General features: G+C 39.9%; 2 protein-coding genes across 2 annotated transcripts in view; both read left to right on the top strand.

The window, feature by feature from the left end:
• LOC115627680 overlaps positions 1–18,523 on the top strand; it is a 54,247-nt gene that overhangs the window by 33,509 nt on the left and 2,215 nt on the right. The window contains exons 4-11 of the mRNA XM_030523423.1: positions 3,111–3,294; positions 6,118–6,300; positions 6,379–7,188; positions 7,393–7,653; positions 8,370–8,772; positions 8,835–9,146; positions 17,444–17,539; positions 17,879–18,041. Of these exons, the coding sequence (XP_030379283.1) occupies positions 3,111–3,294; positions 6,118–6,300; positions 6,379–7,188; positions 7,393–7,653; positions 8,370–8,772; positions 8,835–9,146; positions 17,444–17,539; positions 17,879–18,041 (2,412 nt within the window). The remainder of the gene's footprint in view (positions 1–3,110; positions 3,295–6,117; positions 6,301–6,378; positions 7,189–7,392; positions 7,654–8,369; positions 8,773–8,834; positions 9,147–17,443; positions 17,540–17,878; positions 18,042–18,523) is intronic.
• LOC115627553 lies at positions 10,056–11,105 on the top strand. The gene is made up of 2 exons (XM_030523271.1): positions 10,056–10,205; positions 10,266–11,105. The coding sequence occupies exons 1-2, from the start codon at positions 10,166–10,168 to the stop codon at positions 10,838–10,840; spliced, it is 615 nt and encodes a 204-aa protein (XP_030379131.1). The 5' UTR covers positions 10,056–10,165; the 3' UTR covers positions 10,841–11,105.

The following is an 18,523-nucleotide window of genomic DNA, read 5'->3' as shown; positions in this document are numbered from 1 at the left end:
TAGAAGTCTGCTCACAAGCTCAGAAAGAGTTTAATCGTGTGCAGGCCGCGTCGAGGAAATGTTCGATGCTGGCTATAATTGTGCAGCAAGTGCCGGCGATGTTTGAAAAGCGAGGCGGGTGTCCAGAAGATGCCACTATGCCAGATATACATACATACTTGTACATACATAGATACAGATGCGGATGCTGACCAACTTTCAATTTCGAGCGAATGCTAATCAAGTGACAGAAAAATCACAAGTGATTTATGCACATACAAATGTGTTTGTATGTGTTTGTGTGCGTGTGTGTGTGTGTGTGTGTGATATGCAAATAAACGGAAGCATAAAACAGTAAACACAGCAACAACAACAAGCAACATGAATTCAATTTCCAAAATCTCGCGCCTAGAATATGAATCGATGTTTGCCTTAGTTTTAATTTTTTTCATTTTTTTTCCTTCTTTCTTTTGTGTCAGACGCGTGTAACGGTATTAAGAAAACAAAAAAGCCTCATAAATATCAAGACAGCCGAGCAATAACAAAAGCAACCCAAACCAGTTGAAAGAATAAATTATAATAAAGACTCAACGAAAATAAAACATTTGAAAAAGTTACAGCAGTTACAAAAATTGTGAGTGTGTGTGTGTTTGTATGTGAAAAGAAAGAAAAAACGAAAGTAAATATTTGGACTGTAAGTAAAGGCAAATAAAAATATATGTATGTATATACTGATCGCCCAATTTCTTAAGCACAAATATTACCACACGTTGCACAAATGAGCAAAAAGGCACAGCAAAAAAAGAAAAAAAGCAATTCTTTTGTGAAAAATAATGTTTCAACTGCAAGTTTTCGAATGCATTTTTCTGCCACGTCCACAAGCACAAACGCAAAAAAACACTCCCCACTTACACCGCCCCCTGGACACACTCTTTCCCCTCTCTTTCTCTCATTCTGGCTGTGTAGCTACTTCTCCACCATCAGCGTTAAGAAGGGCCTCTTAGGTCGCATGACCACAAGTCTGACTTCATACCGTCGCAGCAAACAGAAGAGCAAATCCAATAATGATATACACACCATTATCGCCACCGATGTCAACTGTGTAACCGCAGCGATACTTCATAGCCGAAGCAGCAGTCGCAGTCGCAGTCGAAGTCGTAGCCGCAGTCACAGTCACAGCGATATCGACAACGAAGTGGAGAACGCATCGGAAGCGGCGACCCTAAACGACAGCAATCAACAGCAATCCACGCAACAGCAACAACAACAACAACAACAACAATTCAGCGACGAACTTGCAGACCTTAGTGAGCTCATGATGGATGCCCATCAAAGGAAATCTCTGGCTGTTGCAGCGCAGGTTGATTCCAATGATGAAACCGAACCAAATGGGAACATCAATCTGACCACACAGGGTCGCAAGGAGCAAAACAATCGACGCAGTGTTGTAAGGTGAGCAACAATCGCTCCAATGGAGAGGAAGAAGAACACAAGGAAGAATATGTGGTGAAAGACAGAGGGGAAATGAAATCACCACCATTGTGGGTCATTGATCAGCGACATCAATAGCAATCCGCTATACCCGCTAGAAAAAGTGAAGCGCCATCAAAATATTGCGCTTAATATTTTTTCTCATTTATTTATTTATTTTTTTTTGAAGGCGGCTAGTGCCAACAACTTCCAGCAATCTGTCAATATGTCAGCTTCTTTGTGCGCTTTTTATGTAAACTTTTCTCCACACTTTCGTTCGATGTGCAATGCCGATACACATTTTCATTTAAATCACAATAATTTGCATATGTTTTCTGCCTACTATATAGTACATATGTGTATACATACATTTGTATAATATACAGATGCTTGTGAGTCGCTTGTGTGGGGTCTCTGATTCAATGTGCGTGCTTCATTGGTTCAGTTCATGCAGTCAATGTGTCAAGACGCGTATCATTCAAATAGACTGTTACTCGATGCTAGAGTTTCGATTGCTAAGTTGAAGTTGAAGGTCTCATTTCATTTTAACTAAACTAAGATAAATTGAACCGGACCCAGCCTGCTCAACCCTGGAAAACAGCACACTATTCTAATTCAGTTTGAAAATTTTAAGCTTAATGAAAACACAAAAGCATATTATTGGCCATTCTAATTGGTAAATAGTTGTTGTCGTTGTTGTAGTAGTAAATAGTTGAATCAATTCGAATTGGCTTTTAGAACTCAATTTTTAAAGCTTTTTACATTTGGGAATTTCCAAATGAATTCAATTACCATGATTAGCAAATCGAACAACAAATTTAATTGGATATTTTTCAGAGCCTTTCCACTTTATATTTACATCTTTAAGAGAGGTGATAGATGAAAAAAAAAACCCCCTTGCAACATATTTCAACTAAAACGAATGCCAATTATTCGAGTCGCAATCAACGATTGTCGATTATCTTTTAATTACACGTTCGCTATAGAAAATTTTTTTATTGGCATGCCATATAAACTAAAATATTAATGAAAATGTTGATGGATTTTTAATAATGACTATAATGAAATAGATTCCAAAAACGAGCCATAGAATTCATAGGTTTATTTTTATTTATTTTTTATTCATCTATTTATGTCCAATAAATAGGAAAATATATAAAAATTATAAAAAGCATCTTATAAGCTAGAAAAGCCTAAGAAGCAGAAATCTAATCAAATTATATGGGGGAATATGGGGGAATATTGTATTGCCTTTCGGCAAATATATATAAAACTAATTATAAAATAACACCTGCAGTAATTATCTTGAGAATTGCAATTTTATATTATACATATACATTCGTTTAAATTAAAAATAATATATAAATATTAGTAATTAGGAATATTTTGGAAAAAGTGCCTACAGCTATTGCTACCTATACTATTTTTGAACAGAAAAGTGTAGCTAAAGTCGTTATCTGTTCACTGTGCATTACATCGACCATGTGAATACGAAACAGGCTCTAAAGTTGGCTTATTTGGGAGGTTAAGTTGACTTGTGGTTTTATTTTACCCTCTGGGCGGCTTCATTAAACTGATTTGTAAACACTTTTTGGCTAAATGAACTAATTAAATTGTCTCTTTCGTTTGTGGTCGTGCCTCGTTCGTTCTTTGGATTGCAGCGCAAATACGCAAATGGACAATGATGTCACGCCCGTGTATCTGGCGGCGCAGGAGGGGCACTTGGAGGTGCTGAAGTTTCTGGTGCTTGAAGCGGGCGGCTCATTGTATGTGCGCGCACGCGACGGCATGGCACCGATCCATGCCGCTTCACAAATGGGCTGTTTGGATTGCCTCAAATGGATGGTAAGTGGATGGCAGCTTGGCAGCTTGGCAGCTTAGAAGCTTAGAAGCTTGGTTGTGAGGCCAACGTTAACGCCAACGCCAAAGGCGACCATAAAGAATGCGATGCAAAAATGCTTAAATTTTGTCTGCCGCTGCCACTTTTGAGGTCACAAAAGACTTGAAGGTGGATACGACCACGTACTCGTATGCTAGTTCCATATCCCCGGACAAATGAAAAGCCAAGCTGAGCTAGTTTCGCGTCTCGCTTAACAAATAGCTGCTATACCTAGCATCCTGCTTTAACTCCTACACTAAGAGGCAACAGTATATTGACCAAATTAATATAAAACCAATTCAAATAAATACAAATTATTTTTAGCTTCAATATATCACTAGGAAAATGAAAAATGGGCAATGTTAAATATCAGCAAAAGAAATACAGTATTTTAAAAGCTAATAATGGGACTTTTGCAAGAATTTGCAATTATAAATTAAATTTCAGTATGATTTTTAGACTGCTTTGTTATGCCTTATTTCTGAGTACCTTTACATTTTCTTTTGAACATACTACATAAATCAGAAATATAATACAATTATAGCCAATTTATTATCATTTTTGCAAACTTAAAAGGTGAAAATTAAAATATAAATAACAACAATTAAAATATAATTATATTTCTAATGTTGGTCTAGCATTTGCTGAACAATAATATAAACACACTTTTTAAAAAAGCTATTATGCAGATTTTTAATGCAACTAAAATCAGAAATATAATACAATAATAGCCAATTTATTATCATTCTTGCAAACTAAAAGAGGGAAAATTAAAATATAATTATATTTATAATGTTGGTCTAGCATTTGCTAAACAATAATAAAAACACACTTTTTAAAGAAGTTATTATGCAGATTTTTGATGCAACTTTCGTGGAGAAATAAATGTAGAAAGGCTTAAATGCGAGTATATGTGAGGCATTTTCGTCTGTCCACAATTGTCGACCACTGTAGAACAGGAGCAACATCGGGCACCCACCATTTATCATTAATAGACCGATCCGTTGAAATACAATATATAAAAGGCTTAAATATCAGACACTTCAGTCTGTCCACACACAATTGTGCAGCACAACAGAAAGCTCTTTTTTTAAGCAGATTAGGTTGAGCTTATCTCAATGGAGTATTTTTTCGTTTATAAAGGAAACTTGGCATTGAAGCTGTCCACACACAATTGTCGCCCAGTGTAGAACAGCAGGCACGTTCAGCATCCACTATGCACCATCCACCAATTGTATGGCTGATACGAGTCATAAAAATGTTGTTGCAATTGCTGCTGCTGCTGCTTGCTAACGGTTAAATGCTCCGTTACTGTTACTCTCTCGCCAACCAACCAACCAACCAGCCAGCCAGCCAGCCAGCGAGCTGTGCTCTTTTTTCGGTAAATGTGTCGCGGGCAAACGATTTATCAATTGCAATCGGCTTAGCATTTGCAGCCATTAGCATTTCACACACACACTTACAACCAATAGTATACTTACTACTCGTATACTCGTCCATGTATTCGGTCCATTAGGTGCCTAAGTATGCGAGCACACAATTGTCCATTGTGTATGGCCAATGTGATTAGAAAGTCAGGATAATTAATTTAAGCATTGCCACTTGAATCGGACATTGCAGAAATCTGCAAAGAAACTGCGCCTGCTAAATGAGAATTCTTCCGCCTTAAGTGCTCAGTTGTGGGCGCAAAGTTCTCTGTTGACGCGGCCTTGACTTCTGGCCGCGCCACGGCTTTGTTCCACACTGTTATGCGACCAGACTGCCAGGCTTCCTCTCGCAACCTGTTGCGATTGAAAGGTTGAATAATGGTGCTGATTTTTTGAGATCACGCCAGCTGGGACAAACTGGACGGCGCGCCACCGACTCGTCCACTCGTCGACTCGCAGGCTGCAATTGGTTTGCAGACAGGCAGGTTGGGTGCAAGTTGAAAATCACCTTTCTAAACTGAACTAAATACTTTGCATTGAGTTGGCGTGCGTGTGCGTGTGCGACTGCGAGTCTGTATGCGAAATGACTTTCCACAATTGAAAAGCGCAGTTGACATTAAACAATGGGAATAAAATAAATGGACAAACAAAAAAAATAAAGTAAATGCAACATTTCAATGAAACTTGTTTGCTAAACAAAATGTAACGAAATCAAAAGGTATAAAACAGCCTCCTTAAACGTCAAGCTTCGATTACTTTTGAACCAGATATGCTATTCCAATAATTTGTATAACATACGAGTATGTTGTCGTTTGTTTGTCTTCCAGTCTTTGATGTACAACCCATAGAAGGCATGCGACGAATATTTGGAATATTCCGAGAAAATACTTGAACTTGAACTCACTTTTTTTATTTATTAAATTCAATTGAAAATTGCAAGAAACCATAAGCTTAAAAATCAATCATTTTGGGTGAATAGAATGCTCGATCAATAAAGCAAAACAGTTGGTAGTCATCAAATTAAAATTTGGTGCAGAAAAAGCTGAGTCTTGAAGAGAACGCACTGGTCGTGCATTTTAGTGCCGATCAGTTGAAGAATCCACATGTTCTTTAAGTGCCAAATTTCTACCTAGTCTTCACAACACTCTATCGTCTTCCTAGCTGGGCCTTATCTGCCAAACTGAGTTCGTTTGCACTCCTACATATCTATCCTGGCGCTGGTGGGCGCATAATTGTGCATAGCATTCATCTTTCATTCAATAATAATAATTAAATAAACAACATAAATTATTGGATTGCTTCCACATGCCATATCTATAGTATTGTTTGCTTACGATATTTAATCGAGCTGTAATCTTTCAGGTTCAGGACCAGGGCGTTGATCCGAATCTTCGAGATGGCGATGGCGCTACACCACTACACTTTGCCGCCTCCCGCGGCCATTTGTCTGTGGTGCGGTGGCTGCTGAACCACGGAGCCAAACTGTCGTTGGACAAGTATGGAAAATCGCCGATAAATGATGCAGCAGAAAATCAACAGGTTGAGGTGAGTGGGCGGTGCCATAATGATCTCTCGATGATGTAATTAACTTTCTCGCTCTCTCTCCCCCCACCCCAATTACAGTGCTTAAATGTTTTGGTGCAACATGGAACATCGGTGGATTATAATAATGGACGGGGCGCGACTGGTAGTTCGGGAAGCGCTGTTGCTGACAAGAGTGTCTCGCAGCGACAACATCAACAGCAGCAGCAGCAGCAGCAGCAGCAACAACAACAGCAACAACAACAACAACATCAACTTTTGACCAACGGCAGCAGCTGCAATTCAAATTCGAGCAAGCAAACCAGTCGCAGCAATACCATCAAATCGAAATCCTCATCTACGCTAAGCTCCGATGTGGAACCCTTCTATTTGCATCCACCAGCGGTAAACGCCGCTGCTGCCGCTGGGCTCGTGACACGAAAGAATAGCGATGCCTTATACTCGCAGCACTCGCAACAGTCGCTTTCCTCATCGGAGAAACTCTACAATGGCGTTGGAGGCGGAGGTAGCAGCGCGATGTTGCCTAACGATGGACTCTATGTGAATCCGATGCGCAATGGTGGGATGTATAATACTCCCTCGCCGAATGGCAGCGTATCTGGGGAATCGTTTTTCTTGCACGATCCCCAAGAGATCATCTATAATCGTGTAAGGGATCTGTTTGTCGATTCCGACTGTAGCAGCGTAAAGCAACATCATCCGCATCCGCATCCGCACGCCCATCCACATCAGCAGCTTCATCATCAGCACGCCCCAAAAGCCGGCAATGCGCTCACCATACAGGCCGATGTCCATTCGAGTTCCAGCGGTGCAGGCAGCGGTTCCGACGAATCCGTTTCCATGTCTTCCAGTTTCAATTCACCAAAAAGCAACAGTCACAACCATCATCATCATATGCGCAGTCAGAGCTTCAATAGGCATTGCAATAATAATAGCAACAGCAACAGCAACAGCAACAATAACAACAGCAACATTAGCAGTGGCAGCAACAAAAACTGCAACAACAACAATGGCAACAACAACTACAAGCACCACAAGAACCTGGTGACCAACAATAATAACAATAACAGCAATGGCAATAATAATCATGATCATGACTACGAAGATATTTATTTGGTACGTGAAGAGTCGCGCAAGCAGCATTTGCATCAACATCAGCAGCACCATCAGCTGCAGCACCAACAGCAACAGCAGCAACATCAACAGCAGCAACAACAACAACAACAAATGCAACAGCAGCAGCACAATAAATATAATGTGGGTCGCTCTCGTTCCCGAGACAGTGGCTCGCATTCACGATCGGCGAGCGCCAGTTCGACACGCAGCACCGAAGTGGTTCTCCAATATAGCAACCATGTGAGTATTGAACATCTAAAGCAGGCAACGGGGGATCCCCCTTCATAAATAAATACTTTTTATGCCCTGTACCCGTAGGGTAAAAAGGGTATATTAGGTTTGTGCAAAGTATGTAACATGCAGAAGGAAGCATATCCGACCCCATAAAGTATATATATTCTGAATCAGCATGACGCGAGAAATCGATCTAGACATGTCCGTCCGTCCGTCCGTCTGTCCGTCTGGATGAACGCAATGATCTCAGAAAAGCTAGAATAACCAAAGTTGGTATCCAGATTCTCCTATGTCCGAGAAAGGACGAGTTTATTTTCTTTTTGGAATTTCGCCCCCCTTTCCCCGCTACAGAATTTCGTCAATAGCGTCCACATTTCAAAAGTTACAATAACCAAACTTTGCACATATCATTTATATAGTATATAATTATCTACTGTTGTTTAAATGTAAAATGTAATGTAAAATCATTCTCACGAAGAAACTCAAGTTGATTTTAAAGCTTATAATACAAATTCTTACATTTCTGCGAACATTGAAATATATCCTTATAGCCAGAATGGTCGTTCAACAATATTGTGTGCTTATAGTTAATACTTTAACTAGTTTTGAAAAAATCGGCCAACTTCTGTGAAAACAGGCGCTTAATGGCTAAATATATATTTAGGCAATATTCAGCAAATATGTAATATTTACAATTTTCCTGCTTTGTCCCAAATGTTTAGCACTTGAACAATAAGCGAGCCACCAGCGGCAGCAATAACAGCAACAGTAGCAATAACAATATGCTGAATCGCAATAAATCACACTCAATGATTGGACTGCACAGCAGCAAATACGAGTCAAAGGACAGCTATAGTGCGAAGAATGTGAATCTGAAGAATCAGCTGAACGGTGGCATCAAAAGTGATACCTACGAGAGCGTCTGTCCGCCCGAGGATGTTGCCGAACGCACCAAATTGTCGAACAAGAACTCAATGATTCGCAACAATCTGATTGATGCGGCCGCTCACAGCAACAGCAGCAACAATCTGAATGGTCATCATGGCAGCAACAACAACATCTATCAGTCGAACAGAAATCTGAAACGCGTCTCTTCAGCGCCTCCCATGCAAAACCTGGCAGTGGGTAAGTGATTCACAATTTCATTCCCGAATAAATGAATGCATTCGTAATTGTTAACTTTTCAGTTAATGGACCGCCACCACCGCCCCTGCCGCCGCCACTTCGTGCCGCTGTCCATAATAATTACAATTCGACAGCCGAGCATAATAATAATAATAAAAATATTAGCAACAACAGTGCATACAAGAAACACTCATTTGGAAATCACACGAACACTAATTCGAATCCTAATCTAGCCGCCCCAGCAGCTGTCGGAGGAGCTGTGGCTCCCGACGCTGTGGACTCTGACTCCGGTCTGGAAGTTATTGAGGAGCCCAGTCTGCGACCATCGGAGCTGGTTCGCGGCAATCACAATCGCACCATGTCCACCATATCGGGTGAGTAGGGCATTATGTTCCGATTCATTCGTTCAACTAACTTTAGTACGTAAGTTTATTTAAAGTCGTCATAAATCGAATGTAAATGTTTGTCTTTTTAGTCGAAAAACGAAAACCATTTCTCATTTCTTTTCAACCGATTTTCAATGAAAATTCAATCAGAATTTGCCAACATACTGAATTAGGATTCATTGTTTGAACTCATCACATATTTACAGTACGAAGACGTTGACACTAGAGCTTATTTCACATCTACTACTATTATTATTATTATTGCTGTACCAACAGGAATTAAAATTTTTAGTTGATTAGCTACATTACATGGAGCACAACTTTGATATTCACCAGAAATTTTATGAGCCTTAAGACTTGTATTTTTATTTACTGTTGGAGGATTAACAGGAGTTCTATATCCATATCCAATAATTTTTAAGTCCAGTGCAAAAATATAAATCTCGGCAGTCGATATTATAGAATAATCATAATAATAGAAATAATATAAAACGTATTCTAGGTGCATATAGTATATGTATATGATCAGAATCACTTCTCCTACCACACTACCGTGATCCAACTTTAAACGCAGACTTTCTTTCGAGTAAGGCAAAGAACCATTGTCATTTCAATATAAGTAGTTGAGTGTTTCAAAAACTTGTTTATTTTTTAAGAAATGTGAACCAAACTGCATAATGAGAACGTCTCTTCATTTAAAAAAATAGCTAAATATAAATAAATATTTGCCAAACAGCGTCCGATTTAAAATCGTTGTAGATAATAATAAGTAGGCATAATTTTAGGCATCATATCAGAGCTATATTTTAGTCAGGCAGACATTTTTAGCATTCCGGCTACACCCAAATTTCGGCTTACAAATATTCCCAAAAAACATTCCCTGCACCTCTATTTACCGACCAATTACCCAAATTGAAGTTTCTTGGCTAGCTGCCACTATTCGAAAACTGTCCACTATCCAGCCCATCACCTTGGATTTTGGCAAAGTTTTCGTTGCCCGATTGGTTATGAGCACTGATGAGACGAGTATTGAATGGTCTGAGCTAGGTGAGAGTTTTCAGAACAGCAGCAGTAGCAGTAGTTTTAAAACTCCGAGGAGCTCGTTAGATCGAGTCATCGCAGCCATGTACAGGCCCAAGACGGCCGAGGCGCGCTCACCGTCGCACGTTAATCAGAAGCCCAAAGATAATACCTATATTATATTCAGTCCTGGCAATCCCACATTGTTCTTGAACTCGTTGGATCCGATCTTGGCTACCGAGTCGGAGCGCACACTGCTGGACCGTCATCTGACGGGCGTTAAAACGGCCAAGCATGCGGGTCCCATGTGGCCCAATCCGGCAGTCCTCACAATGGGCATGCAATCCGCTTCGAATACTATTTCCAGGACATCCACAATGCCCAGCACAAGCGCTGCGGCGGCTGCTGCAGCAGCTGCCAACATATCGATATCCGCAAAGGTTGTGCCTTCCAGTCGAAAGGGTCGCATCTCTCGTATGCCACATGCCACCCCATCGACGATCCCAAACAAGTTGCGCCGAAAGCGAACGGTCAAGCATAAGCCGGAGCAGAACAATGTGATTGCCCAGCTAGCCTTGACTTTTGCCGATCCTAGCCGGCAGACCAGGACAAAGGAAAGCATGAAGAAGAAGAACTTGAACCTGGTTAAATATCCGAAATAGTGAACCACAAAATTGAAAGCTGAAAATTTAAGGAGATTATTTATTTATTTTACTACTTTATGTACAGCTATCGAAACTTTTCCAGATCAGCACAAACCCTCAATTGCAAGATTCGTGCTCAAATCCATTTAGAGAGGCCTAAATTCTGATGGCACGAATACCATTTACAGATGAGCTAAATATTTTGGAAATGATACATATTTTTAATACCTCGAATTGAAATTTTCAGTAAAAGTACTTTTACAAACAAAACCTTCAACTTAAACTAAAGACGTGGTCTTATAGTCGCACAGAAATATAACCTAGATATGAAGAGAAATCCTGAAAAGCCTTGAAAACGCTTGCCAGTGTGTCTGAAGTACTCTACGCGCTCAAAATGTTAATATTATTAATATAAATAGAAAGAGAGTGACGTCTTTGCCTTAATGCTTATAATTAAAAAGTCTTCTAGTTGCCCTCTCATGTGGCCTCATGTGGGCTTTTGTGTTACAATTCAAGTTCCAATTGTAATATCTTTGTGTTGGTATTTGTGAGATTCCCTGTTCATCCCGTTATCATGTTAATGTTCAGGCTTCTGCTACATTCTTTGCGCTTTAAATAATTGTATATTAAAGACCTGTCATTTAACAATTAGTGCAAGGGGTCATCAAAAGTATATGCTTAAGACATAGTCTTATGGGATCCTATGCCTTTCGGCTTTCATTTGATTGTCTGCAGGCAAATGAAATGGAGCGAATTAGAACTGATCGCATTTCGCCTCATTTAATTGAATTGTCAAACGAGCCTCCCAATTAATAGGAAATGCAGTAACTAAGACAATTAATGAAAGCTAACAAGAAGGCAGACAAGCAACACCGCAACGCAATTGAGTTGATTTACAAGCACTTGTACGAGTCGCATGTCCGCCTGGCGTTTCTAATTTACGCATTGGGTGAAATTTGCAACACATCCACACACACACACACGCACAGACACACACACAGACACATACAAAGAGAACTGGAAGAGCAAAATATTTTAACGAAATAAACGTTCACACGTTCGAGCGGAAAACCTCGGAAAAACATCGCTGCCAAACAAAGAAGTGGAAGTTGCGGCAACGTAATGATGGAAAACAATCCAAAGCCACGAAAGTCCGCCTGCAGGCCACAGTGACACTTCGACCTAATCAACTTTCGCTATCAAATAAAATGTTGAGACATGTTTACAATATTTGCAACATCTTCTCTTATACCAGTATGATGAAATTCAGCTTGTTTTTTCAAAAATCTGGAGAGGTCTGCATACCACTCTTCCCAATATTGGATTATAAATATTTGTGAGCTTCTTCAGGAACTTTTTATTTAATAGAGTGATGGATAAATATATAATATTATTGAAATTAGTGTTTGTTTAAGGTAAGCAGTTCCACAACAGCGAAATAATGCTTTATTTTTGTTTCGTGGAAACTTTATTAGAAGAGAAATAAAAATTCCTTCCATTCCATTCCACCATTCTATCAGGGACGAAAAGTTTTTATGGGAAATAAACTCCTAGGCAGCTGTAAATCCGCATATATTTTTGCTAGTTTTGTTGTGTGTGGGTTCATTATACTTGTAGGTCTGCATACCATTCTTCCCAATATTGGATTATAAATATTTGTGAGCTTCTTCAAGAACTTTTTATTAAATAGAGTGATTGATAAATATATAATATTATTGAAATTAGTGTTTGTTTAGGTTAGCAGTTCCACACCAGCGAAATAATGCTTTATTTCTGTATCGCGGATACTTTATTGGAAGAGAAATAAAAACTCCTTCCATTCCATTCCACCATTCTATCTGGGACGGAGGCAGCTCTAAATCCACACATATTTTTTCCAGTTTTGTTGTGTGTGTTGATAAATATATAATATTATTGAAATTAGTGTTTGTTTAAGGTAAGCAGTTCCACAACAGCGAAATAATGCTTTATTTTTGTTTCGTGGAAACTTTATTAGAAGAGAAATACAAATTCCTTCCATTCCATTCCACCATTCTATCTGGGACGAAAAGTTTTTATGGGAAATAAACTCATAGGTAGCTGTAAATCCGCATATATTTTTGCTAGTTTTGTTGTGTGTGGGTTCATTATACTTGTAGGTCTGCATACCATTCTTCCCAATATTGGATTATAAATATTTGTGAGCTTCTTCAAGAACTTTTTATTAAATAGAGTGATTGATAAATATATAATATTATTGAAATTAGTGTTTGTTTAGGTTAGCAGTTCCACACCAGCGAAATAATGCTTTATTTCTGTGTCGTGGAAACTTTATTAGAAGAGAAATAAAAATTCCTTCGAACATCGCTCGATTACCACCTGGGACGAAAAGTTTTTATGTGAAATAAACTCATAATTTGTTCTAGTTTTGTTGTGTGTGGGTCCATTATAGCGCGGTTCGACTGTAAAATTGTACACAATTGGCAAACACGGCATACATGCATTAATCTATTCATGCAGCAAGCTCCAAATACGTTCGTAACATAAATCCATTGTGTGACGAAGTGACGACGCGTCGTCCGGAATGTGAGGAAGTCACACTGCAAGCGGGTTTTCGATGCGCGCCAAGGTGCAATTAATGGGTCTCTGCACCCACAACGACAAGGGCACATCCTGTGGATACGTGGCAGGTGTTCGACTACGTGAGATACTTTTTGCTCTGCCCGCGTCGACTCTCTGCTGCCAATGTTACGCTGCAAGCGACTTTTTTTCTTCGTTTTTTTTTTGGCTTAGGAGTTGGGGACCTGGTCGTTATCGCCCGCGCTCGCTGCAGTTGATCGGCTTTGAAGACAGCAACAACTGTTGAAAACTTTTACCCAACGAAAGTGAACGTGTTGCAGTTGCACACACACACTTACACTCTCTAATGTGGCTCATACTGGTTGCTTCGAACGCCAAAGGCATTCGCAACTCGGTCGGCATCGTCGGTGTTGTCGTTTGTCGTTTGGCGTTTGGCGTTGGAGGCCTCGCCATCGTTTTTACCGTCTTGGGTGAATAACTTTGGCGATCGCTTGAACTCAAGTTAGGCTGCCAGCGACGCTTGCCAAAGTAACATCGGTAACTCGGGCTCTGCGACTCTAACGGGTGTTGTTGTTGTGTCTGTGCCGTGTCTGGATTTGAAAACTTCGCTTTGAACTTGTCAGCAAGATCCTAAGCCAACTACATGGTCATGCCCTGCATTTGTCTGTGGCAACCAATCACTAAATGTGTAACATAATTCATGTTTTACTCAAATATGTAAAGTCCTCAGTGCTTTGTGCGTCGCGTCTTTTCGTTTGGATCCCGTCCAAAGCTGCATCATGAATATGCTCAGCTCGATAAAAGTGCCTAAAAATTCACGTCGCAACTACTTTACTTTGCGTTTTCATCGTTTCGATATATTTCGCTGTAAGTCTTGCGCGATTAATAGATCAAGAACTGAAAGAAAGTAATTTATTTAATTAATTTCCCTTTCTTTTGTCTCTAACCTTTTTGTAGTCTTTCTCTACGAAAGGTATGGATTATAAGTTTTGTTTATCATTCTTCCATCTCCATGCCATAATCGCCGTCCGTCTAGGTGTAGATTTCGACAGTCTCTTATAAATCCAATTAAAAGTCGAAAAAATATGTATTATGTAGAGAAAAGCTGAGAATATTGTTGGACATCCAAATAAAATATTCGTAATCTTTGACTAAATAATTTTGAATAATTTAAGATTCTTGGTATTTGTTTAAATTGAATTTGTTAATTTGTCTATTTATGAAAAAAAAAAACAATATATAACTAATTTAATATAATATAATATTTAAAGCATTTACCAAAAATTACACTTCGACTTCGATTTTTTTCAATTTTTTTTTATTTTTTTTTTTAATGGCTGCCATATGAGTACTTGTTTCTGAGCTTTTGTTTTTAAATATTGAACTCTGCTAAATGAATTGATTGTAAATACCATTTGAGAGGCACAACAAAAAGTCGCTTTGATGGAAATTCCAGTTATTGTGCACTCAACATTTTCCAATGTCAAGGTGTCCGCAATTGAAAACCGATCCTCAAAAGTGGCATTGGCCGTCAATAGCGCTGGAGCGCACTCATAAACAACAAGATATGCACAAAACACTAAAAGCCACAACAACAGCAACAACAGCAGAAAGCGAGAGCCGAAAATCGTTAGTCATTGGCAATTTCTCCGTGAAGTTGATGCACAGGCACAAAAATTGACAGCAGCAAAGCAATTTGGCCATGTATTGGAAAAATCGTTGGGAAACCTGTGAAAAATGTGACAATATCAATTGGCAGCTCGGCGTCGCTCAGGCTGCTGGCGCTAGCCCCTCGCTGCCTCGCTGCCTCGCTGCCCCGCTGCCCCGCTGCCTCACCAAACCGGCTCGACTCGATTTGGCTTTTGATTTGTTGTTGAGTTGTTTGGCCATACAATGCCTCATGACAGCGTCAGCGTTGCATCGATGATAACGGCAAATGCAACAGCGGCGAGTCGCCCAAAAAGATAGCCACGTAATGACCGCCGTTGCTCTGTTTGGTAGTGGCTCCCGTTGAAACGAGTTGCCGTTGCCGCTGATGTTGTTGCTGTTGCTGTTGCAGTTGCAGTTGTTGTTGTTGTTGTTGTTGCAGTTGTTGATATAGTTGCTACAATAGCCGTGAAAGTTGAGCATGCGGCATGTTGTCCACAAATCGCATTGTGAGGATTTGTCGTCGCTTGTTGGCATTACAAAGAGCTCGGGCAATTAACTTTACAAAATGTACAAGTATATTCAAGTAATGACAGCGACGAATCGGCTCGCAACGTAACTATTTACTTAGTATGTGCGACTAGCAATGTTAGTTGCATTTACGTGACATTCCAATCGAGTTCCCAAATATATACCTAGGTAGTATAAGTAGTACTTAGTGTGGATATTGTTGCTAAGCTCGCCTCTGTGGGAAAAAAGAAGAGCTTATTAATTTATTTTTATGTTTGTTACCTCAGAACATTCGACTGGGTGAACCGATTTTGATGATTCTTTTCGTATTTGAAAGGTAATGCTTCCTTAGTATGGATATTGTTGTAATTCGTTTAACCGATTTAAGAAAAAGAAGAGGTTATCAATTCGTCTGTATTTTTTTATTTCTTCTTTTTATACCCTGTACCCGTAGGGTAAAAAGGGTATATTAGGTTTGTGCAAAGTATGTAACATACAGAAGGAAGCATCTCCGACCCCATAAAGTATATATATTCTGAATCAGCATGACGAGAGAAATCGATCTAGACATGTCCGTCCGTCTGTCCGTCTGTCTGTCCGTCTGGATGAACGCGAGGATCTCAGAAACTATAAAAGCTAGAATAACCAAAGTTGGCATCCAGATTCTCCTAGATCCGAGTAAGGACGAGTTTATTTTATTTTTTTAATTTTCCCCCCCTTCCCCCGCTACAGAATTTCGTCAATAGCGTCCACATTTCAAATGCTACCTAAACCAAACTTTGCACACATAATTTATATATAATTGTCTACTGTTGTTCAAAATTTTATTCAATTCGGTCAATTCTAAGAAAAGTTATTAGCGAAACAAATTCTCGCCAGTACAACCCCCACAAACTGCAGCAACAAGTTCGCTCTTCTTCTTCCTCTTTTTGTTGCTGCTTTGGGCGCATATAACTCAGTGACGGAAGTTTACCTGGGTACAGGGTATTACACTGTCGGGCTTGCTCGACTGTAGCGTTCTCTCTTGTTGATTCTGTATTTGTTTTTTTTTTTTCTGGTATTTGTATTTTTCCGTATGGTCCCATTTCAATTTGTTGCGGTTCTGGCGATGCCATCCATGAGAAAACTGTCCTAGACATACCTTGTTTTGTCAAAAAAGCTGACAATTCCATTCCTGCACAATCCTCGAAACATAATGTTATTTTCAATGACAAAAAAGCATTCACTGCATTAAGTCCGAAGTAGGCTTTGTTTGTTAAAATTTTACTTGTTGTTCATATTGAAATCATCGCAGACATCGACTCAATTTACATTCATATACTTGTAAAATATGTATTATTGATGGAGAGTTGTTTATTTAAAAAAATCAAACTAGCAACTATCAATTCCTATTTTATTTCAACGAAATGAATCTTGACTTCTTAATGGAAAAATATACATTTACTTTGTTTGAGCTCTTCTCTGCGCTTCTCACATCAAGTATTCCAGAGGTTTTCTTTTCTTGGGTTTGAGAAAGAACTCTGTTTCAACTCTGCTCTGATGTTATATTGACGGCCAATTATTTATCTACTTCCCGATTAATTGACCCATTTATGGGGTAATGCGATCAATGGCCAGTTGCTTGGCTCTACCTTAATATGTACTATATAGTATATGAGTTTGGCCAATTTCGTGCGCGTCACCCTTTACCCGCTTTTTCACCCACTCTGGCAGGTGAAAGGCGTGCGCTGCATACGCAATGAATTTGCTCAAGTTAGCATGACCAGAGTAGTGTCTGTTGAGATAACTCTTGAAAAGCGTTTTAAGGCCAGACTCATAATAAATAACCAGCAAGCTGCAAGAAGCAGCAACCAGCAAGCGAAATGTTAATGCTAAAATCTCATTAATAAATTTGTTCAATTTCAGCGAACAAGAAAGCCAAGCTATTAAATGGCAACATCAGCTCCGCAGCCGTCGTCGCCAGCGGCGGCGCATGCAACGCCAATGGGGAGCTGGCCAACGGTGTGCCCGGCGCTGCAGGCCACTACCAGCAGTTGCCGGCGCATCACCAGCAACATTCACATCAGCAGCAGCAGCAGCAGCAGCAACAACAACACAATGGCAATGTATATGGCTATGGCGAGGGTGGTCAGAAGCAGCGCAATCACTACCAGCCGACGCACTACCAGCAACAACAACAACAGCAGCAGCACCAGCACCAGCAACAACAACAACAGCAGCAGCAGCAACCCTATGGCAGCGGCTCCATCTATGGCGGCTCCACGGCAGAGGATCACTACGAGCTGCAGCAATCGCAATATGGATATATGGCTGCCAATGGTGGCGGCATCGCGGCAACAGGCATGCGCACTGGCGGCCCAAATCTGGTGAACAAGCAACTGGTGTTGCCTTTCGTGCCGCCCAGTTTTCCCAATAAGTCGCAAGACGGCGTCACGCATCTCATTAAGCCGTCCGAGTATCTGAAGAGCATTAGCGATAAGCGTTCGTGTTCATCGTCAGCACGGTAAGTGAAAAGTGGTCTAAGTAAAAGAAGTCGCCTGCGTTGATTGCGTTGATGTCGAGTAGCAAGCGATTTGATTTATTGCCAAGCATAGTTATGTGTGTGTGTGTGTGTGTGTTGTGTGTACAGTAAATACTCATTGCATGCAACTAACATCAATAGGTTGCAGCTGAAGTGAGTTTCTTTTGTTTACTTGTTAACTGACTGCCACTAACAAATTTGTTGCCAAATTAATTTCAATCTGTTCCTAAATGGTCTTTCAGATCTGAATAAGATAGAGATTATGGGAACCTAAGCTCTTTCAGTATGCGAAGTAACTTATTTGAAAAACTCAGCTCCTTTGCGTCTCGTATACGCAGCGTCTTAACAATATGGAAATAATGTTTTCTTGTTATGCAAATGAAATTTTAATTGTCTCTGCTGTCTTATCATTTGAAATCTCTCCCTCCCCCATCGATATATTTTGGCAATTAATTACGAAGTTG

Source organism: Scaptodrosophila lebanonensis, unplaced genomic scaffold (assembly GCF_003285725.1).
Source record: "Scaptodrosophila lebanonensis strain 11010-0011.00,11010-0021.00 unplaced genomic scaffold, SlebRS2 tig00000096-arrow-pilon, whole genome shotgun sequence".
Taxonomy (NCBI): domain Eukaryota; kingdom Metazoa; phylum Arthropoda; class Insecta; order Diptera; family Drosophilidae; genus Scaptodrosophila; species Scaptodrosophila lebanonensis.
The sequence above is the reverse complement of the archived record's forward strand: the minus strand, read 5'-3'. Positions and strand labels throughout refer to the sequence as shown.